A 19,748-nucleotide genomic window follows, 5' to 3' on the forward strand; every position below is an offset into this window, starting at 1 on the left:
ACCGCATTATTGCCACTAGATGGAGCTGAAAATCATAGGAAATCACTGTATGAAATAAAATATGGCCAATATTCGTCATGGCTGGAAAAATACTTTACATTTGCTCAACAAAATTTCTTAAAAAAGAACCTCTAAGTGTCTGCGAAGGTTTACACTACAAAATTCACTCAGCCAATGAAAGGTAAGGACTCCATTTTTATTTTTTTCCTGCTATCAATGGCCAACACGGTACAACACTTCACCCATGTCTTTGGTGATCTCTGATCTCCTTATGAAGTGTTCCTTACATGATGAAGATCAGCCATGGAGTATATCTGAGGTGTATATCAGGGTGTGCTTCTTCCCCACATGTCCAGCAGCATTCATATGGAAGACATTTCCCGCACTCAAGGCACTAATACACCTCAAGGGTTGTGTGGGATCCCTGATGTACAGGAAGACAGGACTTCGGTGTGGAACAATTCCCTCACTCAGGACATGAAAGTTACTTCTCCCCCGTGTGCATCCTCTGATGTTTGTCAAGATGGCACTTCTGTGAAAAACATTTCCCGCACTCAGGACAGAAATATGGCTTCTCCCCTGTGTGAGATCTCTGATGTTTGATTAAACTGAACCTCTGTGCAAAACATTTCCCACACTCAGGACATGAATGCGGCTTCTCACCTGTGTGCTGCTTCTTATGTCTATAAAGACAGGACCTGTCTGAAAAACATCTCCCGCACTCAGGACAGGAATAAGGCTTTTCCCCCGTGTGAGATCTCTGATGTAGGACGAGACGTGATTTTTCCACAAAACATTTCCCGCACTCAGGACAGGAATACGGCTTCTCTGACATGTGAGACCTCTGATGTTTGAGTAGATTTGTTTTACGTGCAAAACATTTCCCGCACTCAGGACAGGAATAAGGCTTCTCCCCTGTGTGAGTTCTCTGATGCGTGACAAGATCTGATTTATTTGTAAAACATTTTCTGCAGTCAGGACAGGAATACGGCTTCTCTCCCGTGTGTAATCTCTGATGGCTGTAGAGATGGCACGTCTTTGAAAAACATTTCCCGCACTCAATACAGGAATACGGCTTTTCCCCCGTGTGAGACATTTGATGTGTGACCAGAACTGATTTACGTACAAAACATTTCCCGCACTCAGGACAAGAATACGGCTTCTCTCCTGTGTGCAACATCTGATGGCAGCAGAGAGAGTATTTCTTGGAAAAACATTTCCCACACTCAGGACAAGAATAAGGCTTTACCCCTGTGTGAGACCTCTGGTGTCTGACAAGATTTGATTTTTCTAAAAAACATTTACCGCACTCAGGACAGGAATACGGCTTCTCGCCTGTGTGAGATTTCTGGTGTATGGAAAGTGCAGACTTGCTTGAAAAACATTTCCCGCACTCAGGGCATGTATGTGGCATCTCACCTGTATGGGTTATTTTATGCACATTAAGATGGGTTTTAAAACGGAAACTCTTCCCGCACTCAGTACAGGAAACCCTTTTATCAGTTGGAAGGACGGCGCCATCCTTCACAGTCTGAGGTTCCTCAGGATAAGAGGAATACGATGGTCCGCCACCATCCCTCACAGTCTGAGGTTCCTCGGGATAAGAGGAATACGATGGTCCCTCTACATTGTGTGATGCTGGATGGACATTTGAGGTAGCCGGGTTTTCTCCTGGACTATACTGTGTGATGTCCTCATCTTCTACTTTACAGTCTGGAGACAAAGTGAGACAATCCTCTGAGGTTTTCCTCATCTCTCGTCCATGTACTAAAATAGAAATAAAAAGATTATTACTAGACATCAGCAGATTGGTTCCCCTAAACCAGGACTCCGCCCACATCAGGCAGCTTTGTCTCTGAAGATTTTACAATTCCACCTTTGAGGTAACTAGTAAATGGGTCCTCAGATCTCCTACCAGTTCATTTCTTTCCTATATTTTTGGGTAGCTCTACACTGACTTATCCCATTTGTATCATTTGGTAGGAGGGGTGGAATCACCAATATGGTGTTAGATTGCAACCCAGTTTGGTTATTTGGGCGACTGGATCAATCCTGAAGACCACCATCATTGGGATATTGACTCCTCCCTCATTATCACTTTCTGTTTAAAGTTCCAAAGTTGGAGGATGTTATCACATTATTATCAACCTGTAAAAGTCTGTGCTCCAATCAAATCATCAGATATAAAATGTCCAGCTGGTAGAAAATGGGTGTAAAAAAAGAAAATACATATTATGTGCATATATATAGTAGTGTGTACGAAATATACAACATATTGTAAAAGATACAACAGTTAGGACTATAAAGTATCAGAATTATGTAATGTACAACATAGAGTATATAGTGCAGGGGTCAGGAGTATGTAACGTACAACATAGAATATATAGTGCAGGGGTCAGGAGTATGTAATGTACAACATAGATTATATAGTGCAGGGGTCAGGAGTATATAATGTACAACATAGAGTATATAGTGCAAGGGTCAGGAGTATGTAACGTACAACATAGAGTATATAGTGCAGGGGTCAGGAGTATGTAATGTACAATATAAATTATATAGTGTAATAGTCAGGACTCATAATATTGGTATTCAGCAATCAGTGGAAGCTTAAATGTTCACATGAGGCAAGTTGCAGAGGTCCCATCCACTGCCTCCCATCTACTAAGACTGCACTCAGTGACTTGGGTCTGAGACTATACAGACATATACCTGCACACGGCACAGCCAGCTAACAACAGAGCAACGAACCCCGGGAGAATTGATCTGTCAGAGATCTTGCTAGACCTGGACAAGGGGCAAAAGACCCAAGACACATACCTCAGGTGCCTAACTTGAGCAACATTTTTTGGGGAAAAAAAAAAAAAAAGATTTTGTTGCCAGCTGAACCCCGAAATTTCCATAAATCCAGTCTAGATACATAAATTGTGTCTGCAGTATAGGGAAAGAAGATTATCTGAGAGAAATACAGGAGGGGGAACACAGCTCAGGAAAGTGACCAGGATATTACAGGCTGATATCATCCAGTCCTTGCCCTACTCTGGACCAATCAGTGAGCGGTATGGGTGGAGGAATGTATTTAGAGTTAATGACCCACCTGTGCTGATTTCTGTAGGAGTGTCCTCCTCCATAAACATCCCAGTTATTCCATCCTCCTCCACAGACTGCTGATCATCCCTCACATACGTCTCTTCTTCTGCTTTAACCTTGAATTCTATATCGATTGGATCTCCACTCTAAATCAAGAGAATGATATAAACTTAAAACATTGTGACATCACATATAAAAATGATCCACACATCGTCTCACAAATCCATGTCCCAGATGTTCCCTTCAACCAACCTTGTAATGGTGAGGGATGGTGTGATCTTCCTGTGTGGAATCCCAGGAATACAGAGGACCTTCCCCTCTCATAGACTGCTGAGCTTCACTCATCGACATCTCTTCTTCTTCCTCTTTAATCTCAGCTTTGATGTCTTTTAGTTCCTCATCCTAAACCCCAAAGATAATAGAATAGATGTGTAGTAAGGAGCAAGAGATCACATAAAAGAATGTCCTCTCAGAATACCCAGCACCGCTCACCTCTCCTGTCAGCAGCTCCATCATCTTCTTGGTGACTTCTAGAATCTTCTGCATGTTGGGTCTCTCTGGTTTTAGGGGGTCACTTGGAGGCACTGGGATGGTCATATGATCACCTGACTTCATAAGAGGAAATCCCTGTATTGAGAAATCAACAGGAATACCATGTAATCTAGAATCTTCCTCACCTCCCTGGTCAGGTCTTTTTTTTTTTTAATAATAGAGATAAGAGTGATGTCATGTGACTTCCCAGAATCCTCCTCACTTCTCCGGTCAGGTTTGTGTTATATTAATAGAGATAAAAGTGACATCATGTAACCTCCCAGAATCCTCCTCACCTCTCCGGTCAGGTCGGTGTTTTATTAATAAAGATAAGAGTGATGTCATCTGACCTCCCAGAATCCTCCTCACCTCTCCGGTCAGGTCTTTGTTTTATTAATAGAGATAAGAGTGATGTTATGTGACCTCCCAGAATCCTCCTCACCTCTCCGGTCATGTCTTTGTTTTATTAATAGAGATAAGAGTGATGTTATGTGACCTCCCAGAATCCTCCTCACCTCTCCGGTCATGTCTTTGTTTTATTAATAGAAATAAGAGTGATGTCATGTGACCTCCCAGAATCCTCCTCACCTCTCCGGTCAGGTCTGTGTTTTATTAATAGAGATAAGAGTGATGTCATCTGACCTCCCAGAATCCTCCTCACCTCTCCGGTGAGGTCTGTTTCTGTGTTTTACAAATAGAGATAAGAGTGATGTCATGTGACCTCCCAGAATCCTCCTCACCTCTCCGGTCAGCAGGTAGATGATCTCCAGGGCGAGGTTTAGGATCTTCTCAGTCATGTGACTCTGGTCCTCCTCCATCCTCATTCGTGTCGTCATTTGATCTATACAGGTCTCCTTGTAGACGGATAACTTTGGGAAAAGAAGATAAGAATTATTTGGATTGTATTGGTCACACGATAATAGCATTGGGGGGGGGGGGGGGGGGGTTTTAGAAGGGTTTGCTGTACATTTAAGAACTGCCCCATGTGAACATACTTAGTTTGAACTATTTAGTGTTTGTTGCATATTTGAGGTCCCGGGACCATCTTGGCCCACTGGATCAGAAATTCCCTTTTCTCTGTTGGGTTTGTTTTGTTTCTGAACCGGTTTTGATTAGTTTTAGATCAAGGAATGATAAATACGATCCTTCTTCTGTCTTCTTGTTTTGCTCTGAGGCAGTGCTGTACAGTCAATGTAAGGTAATCATGGTGTCCAGGAAGGGGAACTCTCTGACTTTTGACCTTAGTTCCTGGACTAATCCTGATAATTGGCAGAACTCCAACTGCAAGGCTCCCATCTCTGACAGCCTGCTGACTGATAGGAACGATGTCACTGTCACTCTGCAGTAAGAGGTAAGAGGAGGGATTGGATTGGGGAGCATGACGATGCTGTTTGTGAAGTAGAGGGCTGTGGGGGGGGGGGGATTTTGTTCTCATCCCTCCAATGGCAGCCCAGTGTGGGTAGGAGCAAGACAGTAGGGGGGATGGGTATGTTCTCTTTGTTGCCAAGCATACTGTAGTACCTTGTACAGAGTGGCGGTGAGTTCCTGGTGTTGTGAATTCCAGTACCAGGTTCTGACACAGTCTACGTCATTGGAAGGTATAGACCCCCAACACGGGCCTGCTAAGCAAGTCTGCACAAACAGATCCTCTAACCAAGAGTGTGTACCCAGGGTGAAGGACTTCCCTTCTTCATTGCACTCGGTGTCCTGGAACATATTACTGTGGCATCAGCTGAAAAGCTTTCTAACAAGGCGGATGGTTAGTAAAACAAAATGGTTGATTCTGACAAGTTTGTTTGTAGAACTACATGAGCAAGATAACCACGCAGACTTCAGCCCCCTCTCTCTCCCTCCTCTGCCTGACTTCCTCTTAAGCAAAACGTTAGCAAGAACACAAACAAGTGCAAAACCGCAAATGTCAACTGCTCTGAAAAAAATATTACAGGAAGTAGCTGCATAGAGAGAAGTATGTTTTGCTTAGATAAAGGAAAAATTTGTATCTGTATCTTTTTGTATCTGCACTTGTGACGCAACTGTTGATACATAAGTGATGTACACGCCTATTTCGGGAACTTAGCAAGCGAGCGTAAGCCGGCGTAGTTCTCTTCGCTAGGGAATAAAAAAGGTTTGTTTTCCTGGAAGTCTGCATCCAAATTCCATCTTTGTTTTCTCAAAAGCGGTTTGCTGCTACATTACCTGACCAGTAACATGGAAAGAAGTAATTTCGTAAGGAGGTCTGAAAAGTGCAGGTAGGAGGACCATCATTGATCAAGAGCCCCTCCTCCCTACCTTAGAGGCCCCCTTTCCTACAGCCTCTTTCCTCAGAGCCCTGAAGCCTGACTGACCTCTCAGAGTCCTTCAGAATCACCATCATCTCAGGGGCCCATGAAGTCTTTAGCACTTTTACCCCCTCACAGGACCATATTACTAGAATCTAGGCCCAAAATGAAGACAATGTTCGGGCCCCGTAAATGGGGAAATGTTCTGACCCTGAAGGGATTAAAGCGGAATTCCAGGCACAGAAACATTTTTTCAGTGAACATACCCCTGGGACAGTCAGGGCTAGTACATTCCACAATGGCTAGCCTCTGATCTGTCCCGGTTCGCACTTACCTGCAAGAAGAAATACTCACTCATAAAATTTCTTCCACAGCGTTGCCATCTCTGTTGTGAGCAGCTGAAGCCAGCGCGGTCCTCTTCTGCGTCCTCTTCCGCGTCTTCTTCTCCCAGAATGCGCCTTCACCGGCCCCTCTCGTCACTTCCGGCGCGGCGCCGCATTCCTACACAGCTTCTGGGCATGCCCAGAAGCTGTTTAGCAGGGAATGTGGCGTCGCACCGGAAGTGACGAGCGGAGCCGGTGCAGGCGCATTGATTCCTGGGAGCGATGACGTTCAGAATCATTGCAAGCCGGAAGAGACGGCGCAGAGGGAGGAAGTGACGAAAGGTGAGTATTTCTTTCTACAATTACAAGGTAAGTAAAAAAAAAAAATAATCCTAACTATCCAATTCCTTTTCAGGTGAAGCAAAGCAAGTGGATGGGCACCGGAACTCCGCTTTAATCTAGATTTCCACACGATATATGTGTGTGTAACATTATCTGCTGGGGATAAAAGATGTAACAGTGACTATGGAGGAAGAGGACGTACGTGACGAGGGGGTTACTGGGGGTAAATAAAATAATATCTTTTTTTTTTTTTTCCAAGTAAAGAAGTAATTTTATTGGGTACAAACTTGAAGGTTGTGAATATTTCTGAAACCGACTGACATATATATAATAATAAAATAATATCTTATTACCTCCTCTGCTGTAAAGTTTCAGCAATGTCTCCTTCCTACTTCCACTCCACACACCTCTAACCCGGAACTTCCTGTCTGCACCTGACATCACTTCCTGTCTTCCATAGAGTCTTCCTATCTGAGAATAGGTGAGATCACCACCTTGTGGAACTCAGAAAAACTGCAGCCCTGAGAAACATCTCATAGTGTGAACACAGCCTTGTGCTCTCATCTCAACTCCCACCAAGGCGGATAGAAATATATTACTGGCTAGTCCAGACTTTCTCAGCCAGGGTTCCTACAAAGGTCCCTAGGAGTTCTTTGAAAAAATAAACAGTTTCTGTTTCTCAGTGGGGATGAGGTTTGGGTAGGGTTGCCACCTTTTCTTCAAGCCAAACCCGTACACTTTAGCGGTGCACAGCATTTTTTGGGAGTATCCGGTGTAAGTTAGTAAAAGACCTGGAACGCTTTTGGTTGCCCCAAAAAAAGCAGTAAAGTAGCGGGTGTCAGGAATATTTAATGTACAGAATGCAGGGGATAGGAGTGTGTAACCTGTAATAGGAGTTATGAGTGCAAAACAAAAACAGCACTTTAGGAGAAGAGGGGGCTAGTGCAAGCGGGGGAGGGGTTTAGATATGTGCTTTTGGGAGGGGAGAGGGTTAGTTCTAGCAAGGGGGGGTTAGATATGTGCTTTGGGAGGGCTGGTGCTAGCGGGGGTTGGGGAGCTGGATAGGGGGGGGGGGGGAGTGCTTTGGAAGGAAAGAGGGCTAGTTCTGTGGGGGTGGAGGTAGTTGGATATTTGCTCTGGAACACTTTGGGAGGAGAGAGGGCTAGTGGGGGGTGTCAGATATGTGCTGGGGGTGCTTTGGAAGGGGAGAGAGCTAGTGCTGCAGAGGTTGGGGGAGTTGGATATGTGCACTGGGGGCACATTGGGAGGAGAGAGGGCTAGTACTGGGGGAGGGAGTTCAGATATGTGCTAGGGGGGAGGGGGGTGCTTTGGGAGAATAAAGGGCTAGTGGTAGTGAGAGGGGTCAGATATGTGCTGGGGGTGCTGTGGAAGAGGAGAGGGCTAGTGCTAGCATGGGGGTTGGGGGGGTTAGATATGTGCTGAGGGAGATGCTTTGGGAGGGCAGAGAGCTGGAGCTAGCGGGGGGGGGGGGGGATAGATGTGTGCTGGGGGATGTTTTGGATGGGGGAGGGCTAGTGCTAGTGGGGGGTCAGACATGTGCTGGGGGTGCTTTGGGAGGGAAGAGGGCTTGTGCTAGCGGGGGGGGTCAGATATGTGCTGGGGGTGCTTTGGGAGCGGAGAGGACTAGTGGTAGCGAGGGGGTCAGATATGTGCTGGGGGTGTTTTGTGAGAGGAGAGGGCTAGTGCTAGGGTTGGAACGGGAGATGGATATATGCTGGAAGGGCACTTCTGGTAGGTAAGAGGGCTAGTGGCAGTGAGGGCCGGGGAGAGGGCTAGTGCTAGTAAGATGGGGGGGTCGGATATGTGCTGGGGAGCGCTTTGGGAAGGGAGAGGACTTGTGCTAGAAGGGGTTGTCAGATTTCAAATCCAACCCACACTTTGACTGACCACTTCACTCCAGTACCCTGGGCTGTGTATGATATACTTCTGATCACTGCACTCTGTACCCTGGGCTGTATATGATATACCCCTGACCACTGCACTCTGGGCTGTATATGATATCCTCCTGACCACTGCACTCTGTACCCTGGGCTGTATATGATATACTGCTGACCAGTGCACTCTGTACTCTGGGCTTTATATGATATACTCCTGACCACTGCACTATATATGATATACTCCTCACCATTGCACTCTGTACTCTGGGCTGTATATTATATACTCCTGACCACTGCACTCTGTACCCTGGGCTGCATACGATATACTCCTGACCATTGCACTCTGGGCTGTATATGATATACCCCTGATCACTGCACTCTGTACCTTGGGCTCTATATGACATACTTCTGACCACTGCACTATGTACCCTGGGTTGTATATAATATACTCCTGATCACTGCACTCTGTACCCTGGGCTGTATGTGATATACTCCTGACCACTGCACTCTGTACCCTGGGCTGTATATGATATACCCCTGACCACTGCACTCTGGGCTATATATGATATACTCCTAACCACTAAACTCTGTTCTCTGGGCTGTATATGATATACTCCTAACCACTGCACTCTGTACCCTGGGCTGTATATAATACATTCCTGACCCCTGCACTCTTTACCATTATTCCCAGGTAACTCTAATCTGATGACCTGTAAAGGCTTTTAAAGCGTCCCCCATGAACAATGTTTGGAAATAGAAGATTGTCATCATTGCACCGACACACAATTATTTTTCAAAACATTTTTATTATAATTTTTCTTTTATCAAGATTGCAGACATAATAAAAGGAAATAATGAAGGTAGAAATCCAATTGGTCAGGAAAATCATTTGTTAGACCAATGGGCAGAAACTGCGCTTACCGCCAAACCTATAAAGTAATAAATACCAATATGTGACGGCGGCACTCACTGCTACCGAACAAAAATACCACCAAAACCAATAACCTAAAGTCTTACACTGTCCCTTTAAATATAATCTAATATAATTGTTTTAAATATTCAAAAAAAAAAAAACAGACTTCTGATTGTCTGCGAAGGTTTCCACCCCAAAATGTACTCAGCCAATGAAAGGTAAGGACTCCATTTTTATTTTTCTCCTGCTATCAATGGCCGACACGGGACAACACTTCATCCATGTCTTTGGTGATCTCTGATCTCCTTATGAAGGGTTTCTTACATGATGAAGATCAGCTAGGGAGTATATCTGAGGTGTATATCAGGGTGTGCTTCTTCCCCACATGTCCAGCAACATTCATATAGAAGACATTTCCTGCACTCAAGGCACTTATACAACTTGAGGGTTGTGTGGGACCCCTGATGTACAGGAAGACCGGACTTCAGTGTGGAACAATTCCCTCACTCAGGACAGGAAAGTTACTTCTCCCCCGTGTGCATCCTCTGATGTTTGTCAAGATGGCACTTCTGTGAAAAACATTTCCCGTCTCAGGATAGAATTATGGCTACTCCCCGGTGTGAGATCTCTGATGTTTGATTAGACTAAATCTCTGTGAAAAACTTTTCCCACACTCAGGACAGGAATGCGGTTCTCACCTGTGTGCGACTTCTTATGTCTATAAAGAGAGGACCTGTCTGAAAAACATTTTCCGCACTCAGGACAGGAATACGGCTTCTCACCTGTGTGAGATCTCTGATGTTGGTAAAGATTGGATCTCTGTGAAAAACATTTCCTGCATTCAGGACAGGAATACGGCTTCTCTCCCGTGTGATACCTTTGATGCATGACAAGACGTGATTTATAAAAAAAACATTTCCCGCACTCAGGACAGGAATACGGCTTCTCCTGCGTGTGAGACCTTTGATGTGTGAAAAGATTTGATTTTTGTTGAAAGCATTTCCCGCACTCAAGACAGGAATACGGCTTTTCCTCTGTGTGAGACCTTTGATGTATGGAAAGAGATGACTTTCTGGTAAAACATTTGCCGCACTCAGAACAGGAATACGGCTTCTCCTGCGTGTGAGACCTTTGATGTGTAACAAGATTTGATTTTCGTCCAAAACATTTCCCACACTCAGGGCAGGAATGTAGTTTCTCACCTGTGTGGATTCTTTTATGCATATTAAGATGGGAATTCAACCGGAAACACTTCCCGCACTCAGTACAGGAAAACATCTTATCTGTTGGAACAACGGCACTGTCCTTCACAGTTTGAGGTTCCTCAGGATAAAAGGAAAATGATGGTCCGGCACTGTCCCTCACAGTCTGAGGTTCCTCAGGATAAGAGGAATAAGATGGTCCGGCACTGTCCCTCACAGTCTGCGGTTCCTCAGGATAAGAGGAATACGATGGTCCGGCACCGTCCCTCACAGTCTGAGGTTCCTCAGGATAAGAGGAATAAGATGGTCCGGCACTGTCCCTCACAGTCTGAGGTTCCTCAGGATAAGAGGAATACGATGGTCCGGCACCGTCCCTCACAGTCTGAGGTTCCTCAGGATAAGAGGAATAAGATGGTCCGGCACTGTCCCTCACAGTCTGAGGTTCCTCAGGATAAGAGGAATACGATGGTCCATCTACACTGTGTGGTGCCGGATGGACATTTGAGGTAGCCGGGTTTTCTCCTGGACTATACTGTGTGATGTCCTCATCTTCTACTTTACAGTCTGGAGACAAAGTGAGACAATCCTCTGAGGTTTTCCTTATCTCCCGTCCATGTACTAAAATAGAAATACAAAGTTTATTACTAGACATGAGCAGATTGGTTCCCCTAAACCATGGACTCCGCCCACATCAGGCAGCTTTGTCTCTGAGGAGCTTAAAATTCCCCCCTCAAGGTAACAAGTAAATGGGTCCTCTGATCTCCTACCAGTTCATTTCTTTCCTATATTTTTGGGTAGTGCTACACTGACTTATTCCAATGTTATCAATTGGTAGGTGGGGTGAAATCACCTACAATATATCACAAAAGTGAGTACACCCCTCACATTTTTGTAAATATTTTATTCTATCTTTTCATGTGACAACACTGAAGAAATGAGACTTTGCTACAATGTAAAGTAGTGAGTGTACAGCTTGTATAACAGTGTAAATTTGCTGTCCCCTGAAAATAACTCAACACACAGCCATTAATGTCTAAACCGCTGGTAACAAAAGTGAGTACACCCCTAAGTTAAAATGTCCAAATTGGGCACAAAGTGTCAATATTTTGTGTGGCCACCTTTATTTTCCAGCACTGCCTTGGGGCATGGAGTTCACCAGAGCTTCACAGGTTGCCACTGAAGTCCTCTTCATCTCCTCCATGATGACATCACAGAGCTGGTGGATGTTAGAGACCTTGCACTCCTCCACCTTCCGTTTGAGGATGCCCCACAGATGTTCAATAGGGTTTAGGTCTGGAGACATTCTTGCCCAGTCCATCACCTTTACCCTCAGCTTCTTTAGCAAGACAGTGGTCATCTTGGAGGTGTAATTGGGGTCGTTATCATGTTGGAATACTGCCCTGCGGCCCAGTCTCCGAAGGGAGAAGATCATGCTCTGCTTCAGTATGTCACAGAACATGTTGGCATTCATGGTTCCCTCAATGAACTGTAGCTCCCCAGTGCCAGCAGCACTCATGCAGCCCCAGACCATGACACTCCCACCACCATGCTTGACTGTAGGCAAGACACACTTGTCTTTGTACTCCTCACCTGGTTGCCACCACACAAGCTTGATACCATCTGAACCAAATAAGTTTATCTTGGTCTCATCAGACCACAGGAGATGGTTCCAGTAATCCATGTCCTTAGTCTGCTTGTCTTCAGCAAACTGTTTGCGGGCTTTCTTGTGCATCACCTTAGAAGAGGCTTCCTTCTGGGACGACAGCCATGCAGACCAATTTGATGCAGTGTGAGGTGTATAGTCTAAGCACCGACAGGCTGACCCCCTACCCTTCAACCTCTGCAGCAATGCTGGCAGCACTCATACTTCTATTTCCCAAAGACAACCTCTGGATATGACGCTGAGGACGTGCACTCAACTTCTTTGGTCGACCATGATGAGGCCTATTCTGAGTGGAACCTGTCCTGTTAAACTGCTGTATGGTCTTGGCCACCGTGCTACAGCTCAGTTTCAGGGTCTTGCCAATCTTCCTATAGCCTAGGTCATCTTTATGTAGAGCAGCAATTCTTTTTTTTTCAGATCCTCAGAGAGTTCTTTGCCATGAAGTGCCATGTTGAACTTCCAGTGACCAGTATGAGAGAGTGAGAGCGATAACACCAAATTTACCACACCTGCTCCCCAGTCACACCTGAGACCTTGTAACACTAACGAGTCACACCGGGAAAATGGCTAATTGGGTCCAATTTGGACATTTTCACTTAGGGGTGTACTCACTTTTGTTTCCAGCAGTTTGGAGATTAATGGCTGTGTGTTGAGTTATTTTGAGGGGACAGCAAATTTACACTGTTATACAAGGTGTACACTCACTACTTTACATTGTAGCAAAGCGTCATTTCTTCAGTGTTGTCACATGAAAAGATAGAAAAAAATATTTACAGAAATGTGAGGGGTGTACTTACTTTTGTGAGGTACTGTATATGGTGTTAGCTTGCAACCCAGTTTGGTTATTTGGGTGACTGCGCAGATTGTTTTTTGGGTTATTAACCAATGAGAACTGTATTTGATAGGAGTGACAGTGATGAGGGGATTATAGGATGAGTGTCCCCTCCCCCTCTATCACTCATTGCCATCTTCCCAACCCACGCAGGACTGCACTACCTTATTTAGTCCATGATTTAGTCATGAATAACAGCGGGGCTGAGCCCCACCAGAGGTCAGGGAGTGAGGATGGGGGAGACCAACCAAGATGAAGACTGGACTGATCCTGAAGACCACCATCATTGGTTTATTGACTCCTCCCTCATTATCACTTTCTGTTTAAGGTTCCAACGTTGCAGGATGTTATCACATTATTATCAACATGTAAAAGTCTGTCCTCCAATCAAATCATCAGATATAAAATGTCCAGCTAGTAGAAAATGGGTGCAACCAAAGAGAATCCATATTATGTGTATATATAGTAGTGTGTAGAGGGGAAAGAGTAGAAGTCAGGACTATGTAATGTACAACATATTGTATAAGATATAACAGATAGGACTATATAGTATCAGAATTATGTAATGTACAACATAGATTATATAGTGCGGGGGTCAGGAGTATGTAATGTACAGTATAGAGTATATAGTGCAGGGGTCAGGAATATGTAATGTATAGCACAGAGTATATAGTGCAGGGGTCAGGAGTATGTAATGTACAGTATAGAGTATATAGTGCAGGAGTCAGGAATATGTAATGTATAGCACAGAGTATATAGTGCAGGGGTCAGGAGTATGTAATGTACAACATAGAGTATATAGTGCAGGGGTCAGGAGTATGCAATGTACAGTACAGAGTATATAGTGCAGGGTTTAGGAGTATGTATTGTACAACATAGAGTATATAGTGCAGGGGTCAGGAGTATGTAATGTACAGCATAGAGTATATAGTGCAAGGGTCAGGAGTATGTAATGTACAACATAGAGTATATAGTGTAGGGGTCAGGAGTATGTAATGTACAACATAGAGTATATAGTGCAGGGGTCAGGAGTATGTAATGTACAGCATAGAGTATATAGTGCACGGATCAGGATTATGTAATGAACAGCATAGAGAATATAGTGCAGGGATCAGGAGAATGTAATGTACAACATAGTATATAGAGCAGGGGTCAGGACTATGAAATGTACAACATATTGCATAAGATTCAACATTTCGGACTATACACTATCAGAATTATGTAATTTACAACACAGATTATATAGTGTAGGGGCCGGGAGTATGTAATGTACAACACAGAGTATATAGTACAGGGGTCAGGAGTATGTCATGTACAACACAAAGTATATAGTGCAGAAGTCAGGAGTATTTAATGTACAAAATAGAGTATATAGTGCAGGGGGTCAAGAGTATGTAATATACAATATAAATAATATAGTGTAATGGTCAGGACTCATAATATTGCTATTCAGTAATCGATAGAAGCCTAATAGTTCACATAAGACGATTGCAGAGGTCCAAAACCGCTGCCTACCAACTAATAGGACTGCACTCAGTAACTTGGGTCTGAGACTATACAGACATATCCCTCCACCCGGCACAGTCGGCAAACATCAGAGCTACGAACCCCGGGAGAATTGCTCCGTCAGAGATCTTGCTACACCCGGACATGGGGTTGAAGACCCAAGACACATCCCCCCGGTCGTAGATTGAGGAAGACTTTTTGGAAAAATTAACATTTTGCTGCCAGCTAAACCCCAGAATCTCCATAAATCCAGTCTAGATACATAAACTGTGTCTGCAGCACAGAGAAGGAAGATTATCCGAGAGAAATACAGGAATACAGGACGGGGAACACAGCTCAGGAAAGTGACCAGGGGATTACAGGCTGATAACACCCAGTCCTTGCCTTACTCTGGAGTGAGGGGTATGAGTGGAGGAATGTATTTAGAGTTAATGACCCACCTGTGCTGATCTCTGTAGGAGTGTCCTCCTCTATAAATGTCCCCGTTATTCCATCCTCCTCCATAGACTGCTGATCATCCCTCACATACGTCTCTTCTTCTGCTTTAACCTCAAATTCTATATCAATTGGATCTCCACTCTAAATCAAGCGAATGATAAAAATTTAAAGCATAAAATGTAATATTAGGACATAACATATAGAAAAAAGCCACACATCGTCTCACAGGTCCATGTCCCAGATGTTCTGATCAACCAACCTTGTAATGGTGAGGGGTGGTGTGATCTTCCTGTGTCAAATCCCGGGAATACAGAGGACCGCCCCCTCCCATAGACTGCTGATCTCCACTCATCGACATCTCTTCTTCTTCCTCTTTAATTTCAGCTTTGATGTATTTCAGTTCCACATCCTAAACCACAAAGATGATAAAATATATGTGTAAAAAGGAACAAGAGATTACATAGAAGAATGTCCTCTCATAGATTAGAGTTCTGTTCTAGTTGCTCAGTCCCACCTACCTGATGATGGTGAGGGATGGTGTGACCTTCCTGTTTGGAATGCAAGGAATACAAAGGAGAGGGGCATCTCTCTGGTGGGTTCCCATTACTGGATCCATCTGTAGGAAACACACACACTGACTGAATACATTGTTTCTATGTGTTTATCAGATGATGGGGGATCTAGGTGGATCCTCCGTACTGCTCTCTCCTTTACAATAAAATCTCCTCTTACCCGGTGATGTGAGGGGCTGCTGATTCTCTATTTCGACGTCCTTGTAGAGATCCTTGTGTCCTTCTAAATACTCCCACTCCTGCATGGAGAAAGACAATGACTTCCTGACACCTTATAGGAACCTGACACACACAATGATACAGTCACCATCCAGACACATCCCTTGTCTGTTACTGGATAATGTCCCAGAATTCCCGGCACCGCTCACCTCTCCTGTCAGCAGCTCCATCATCTTCTTGGTGACTTCTAGAATCTTCTGCATGTTGTGTCTCTCAGGTTTTAGGGAGTCACATGGAGGCACTGTGATGGTCATATGATCTCCTGCCTTCAGAAGAGGAAATCTCTGTATTGAGAAATCAACAGGAATATCATATGACCTACCAAAATCCTCCTCACCTCTCCGGTCAGGTCTGTGTTTTACTGAAATAAGAGTGATGTCATGTGACCTCCCAGAATCCTCCTCACCTCTCAGGTCAGGTCTGTGTTTTATTATTAGAGATAAGAGTGATGTCATGTGACCTCCCAGAATCCTCCTCGCCTCTCCAGTCACGTCTGTTTTATTTATAGAGATAAGAGTGATGTCATGTGACCTCCCAGAATCCTCCTCACCTCTCCGGTCAGGTCTGTGTTTTACTGAAATAAGAGTGATGTCATGTGACCTCCCAGAATCCTCCTCACCTCTCAGGTCAGGTCTGTGTTTTATTATTAGAGATAAGAGTGATGTCATGTGACCTCCCAGAATCCTCCTCGCCTCTCCAGTCACGTCTGTTTTATTTATAGAGATAAGAGTGATGTCATGTGACCTCCCAGAATCCTCCTCACCTCTCCAGTCAGGTCTGTGTTTTATTAATAGAGATAAGAGTGATGTCATGTGACCTCCCAGAAGCCTCCTCACCTCTCCGGTGTTCCGTGAAAAAACCTACCCGTGAAAATTTCATACCCTCGTCACTTCCGGTGCACCTACGTCAGTGAACAGCTGAGGCGCTTACTAGTGCGCATGCTTGGAGGGTATGAAATGTTCACAGTAGTGTGTTATAACATTACAACGCATCACCACATTAAAACATCTCCGCTGCAACATGAGTCATCTCCGCTCCTACCCCTGTCACTTCCCTGATGTCAGCTACTAGATGTAAAAGCGGATCACGGAGCCGAGATCTCCGTGATTTACATTACATACACCCGCCACCGCTTTTACATTTACTAGCCGAGATCAGGGAAGTGACAGTGGTAGGAGCGGAGATGACTCATGTTGCGGCCGAGCTGTTTTAATGTAACCGCCGCAACAGCTCATGCCGTGTAACGATACACACACTACCGTCAAAATGTCATACCCTCAGAGCATGCGCACTTCTCAGCTCCTCAGCTGTTCAATTAGGTCACCGGGGCTGTGAGCATGCGCACTGCTACGCTGCTCAGCTGTTCCTGACAGGAAGTGACGTGGGTATGCATTTCTCACGGGGTAGGTTTTTCCAACTTTACACCGGTCAGGTCTGTGTTTTATTATTAGAGATAAGAGTGATGTCATGTGACCTCCCAGAATCCTCCTCCCCTCTCGGTGTTCCGTGAGAATTACCTACCCGTGAGAAAAACCTACCCATCGTCACTTCCGGTTCACGGCACTGTATGGAATGCAGCTGTTACATTAAAACAACTGTGCTGCAATACGAATCATCTCCGCTCCTGTCCCGGTCACTTCCCTGCTCTCGGCAAGTAAATATAAAAGCGGCGGCGGCTGTATGAAAAGATAAATCACGGAGACGCCAGCCGCTTTTATATTTACTTGCCGAGAGCAGGGAAGTGACAGGCACAGGAGCGGAGATGATTCGTATTGCAACCCCGCTGTTTTATTTAACCGCCGCGTGGGTAGGTTTTTTCCACGGTACACCGTGCTATTTCCATACTAGTGCGCATGCGCACTAGTCTGCTCCTCTGTCGTCCCTTTAGGTATCCGGCCCTGTGAGCATGCGCACTGCTGCGCTGCTCAGCTGTTCCTGGCCGGAAGTGACGAGGGGTAGGTAATTCTCACGGGGTAGGTAATTCTCACGCTACACCGGTCAGGTCTGTGTTTTTTAATTAGAGATAAGAGTGATGTCATGTGACCTCCCAGAATCCTCCTCACCTCTCCGATCAGCAGATAGATGATCTCCAGTGTGAGGTTTAGTATCTTCTCAGTCATGTGACCCGGGTCCTCCACCATTCTCATTTGATCGATACAGGTCTCCTTGTAGATGGATAACTTTGAGAAATTGAAGTAATAACTATTTGCATGTACTGATCACACAATAATAGGATGGGGGTTGCTGTACATATAAGAACTACTGCCCCCATGGGAACACATTTAGTTTAATCTACTTAGTGTCTGTTAAATTTTCGAGGTCCTGGGACCCTCTTGGCCCGCCGGATCAAAGTTCCCTTTTCTCTGTTGGGTTTGTTTTGTTTCTGAACTGGTTCTGATTAGTTTTAGATTGGCAGACAAGGACTACAATCCTTCTTCTGTCTTCCTGTTTTGCTCTGAGGCAGTGCTGTGAGGTCAATGTAGGGTCATCATGATGTCCAGGAAGGGGAACTTGTTGACTTTTGGTCGGAGCTAATTTGGATAATTATCAGAACTCCGACTACAAGGCTCCAATCTCCGGAAGCCTGCTGACTGATAGGAGTGATGTCACTATCTGCAGTCAGAGATGGAATTGGATAGAAGGAGGATGCTGTTGGTGAATTAGAGGGCTGGGGCGGAGGATATTGTTCTCATCCCTGGTAGGCCAGTGTGGGTAGGAGGAGGAGGATGACAGCAGTGGGTGAGGGGCTTGTTCTCTTAGTTGCTAAGTATACTGTAGTGTCCAGGACCTTGTACAGAGTGGTGGTGGGTTCCTGGTGTTCTGAATTCCGATACCAGGCTCTGAGACAGTCTATGTAATGAGAAGGTATTGGATGGCTCCCTCAGACCCCCAACATGGGCCTGCTAAGCGAGTCTGCGCAAACAGATCCTCTAACAACGAGTGTGTACCCAGGGTGAAGGATTTCCCTTCTTCATTCTGCTCGGTGTCTTGGAACATATTACTTGACCAGTAACATGGGAAGAATGTGTGTGAAGGCTGCCTTCATTTCCTGGCAGGAATTTTGTAAGGAGGTCTAGAAAGTGCATGTAGGAGGACCATCATCGATCAAGAGCCTCCCCTCCCTACCTTAGAGGCCCCCTGAGCCCTACAGCCTCCTCTTCTGTGACCTGAAGTCTGACTAAGCCCTCGGAGTCCTTCAGAGTCACTATCATATCAGAAGCCCCCAGAGTCTTTAACCCTATTACCCCCCCATAGACCCTGAGGACCATATTACTAGAATTTAAGTCCAAAATGAAGATAATATTCCAGCCCTGAAGTGGGGAAATATTCTGACCCTAAAGGGGTTAATCTACGTTTCCACACTATATATGTGTGTATCATCATCTGCTGGAGATAAAAGACGTCACAATGACTATGGAGGAAGAGGACGGACATGACGGGGGAGGGGGGGGTTGCTGGGTGTAAATAGAATCTTATCTTATTACTTACTTTGCTGTAAAGTTCCAGCAAGGTCTCCTCTCTACTTCCTCCACTCTCACCTCTAACCTGGAAGTTTCTGCTGCACCTGACATCACTTCCTGTCTGTACCTGACATCACTTCCTGCCTTCCATAGAGAATTCCTGTCTGTACTTGACATCATTGCAAACCCTACCTCGTGAAAATTCCCTACCCTCGTTACTTCATGTTCACATAGGTCATGGAACAGCTGAGCAGCTTACCACTGCGCATGCTCACAGCTCCGGTGGGTAGCACCTACGTCATTGAACATCTGAGCAGCTTACCAGTGCGCATGCTCACAGCTCCGGAGGGTAGGGAATTTTCACGGGGTAGTGTTTTGTAACTTTACTACGCATCAGCTGTTGCCGCGGGTACATTAAATCATCTCCGCTGCAACATGAAATCATCTCCGCTCCTACCCCTGTGACTTCCCTGATCTCGGCT

General features: G+C 45.1%; 3 protein-coding genes across 3 annotated transcripts in view; 1 reads left to right on the forward strand and 2 right to left on the reverse strand.

Moving 5' to 3' along the window:
* LOC309564420 (uncharacterized protein) overlaps positions 1-19,748 on the reverse strand; it is a gene marked incomplete at both ends in the record, with an annotated part of 648,900 nt that overhangs the window by 531,966 nt on the left and 97,186 nt on the right. The window contains 1 exon segment of the mRNA XM_082269050.1: positions 17,869-18,020. Within this exon segment, the coding sequence (XP_082125176.1) occupies positions 17,869-18,020 (152 nt within the window).
* The window catches only part of LOC309562909 (gastrula zinc finger protein XlCGF66.1-like), a 471,303-nt gene that overhangs the window by 267,448 nt on the left and 184,107 nt on the right, over positions 1-19,748 (forward strand). The gene's annotated exons all lie outside the window — the stretch shown is intronic.
* Positions 196-1,998, reverse strand: LOC309562747 (uncharacterized protein). Its single transcript, XM_082267036.1, has one exon. It carries the CDS (start codon positions 1,838-1,840, stop codon positions 485-487), a length of 1,356 nt encoding a protein of 451 aa, XP_082123162.1. The 5' UTR covers positions 1,841-1,998; the 3' UTR covers positions 196-484.

The sequence above is a fragment of the Pelophylax lessonae genome (genome assembly GCF_965119305.1).
Source record: "Pelophylax lessonae genome assembly, chromosome: 9".
NCBI classification, from domain to species: Eukaryota; Metazoa; Chordata; class Amphibia; order Anura; family Ranidae; genus Pelophylax; species Pelophylax lessonae.

What these genes read in the sequence shown, in the direction of transcription:
- LOC309562747 (XM_082267036.1), bottom strand. Translation starts at nt 1,840, where the DNA reads ATGTGGGCGGAGTCCTGGTTTAGGGGAACCAATCTGCTGATGTCTAGT.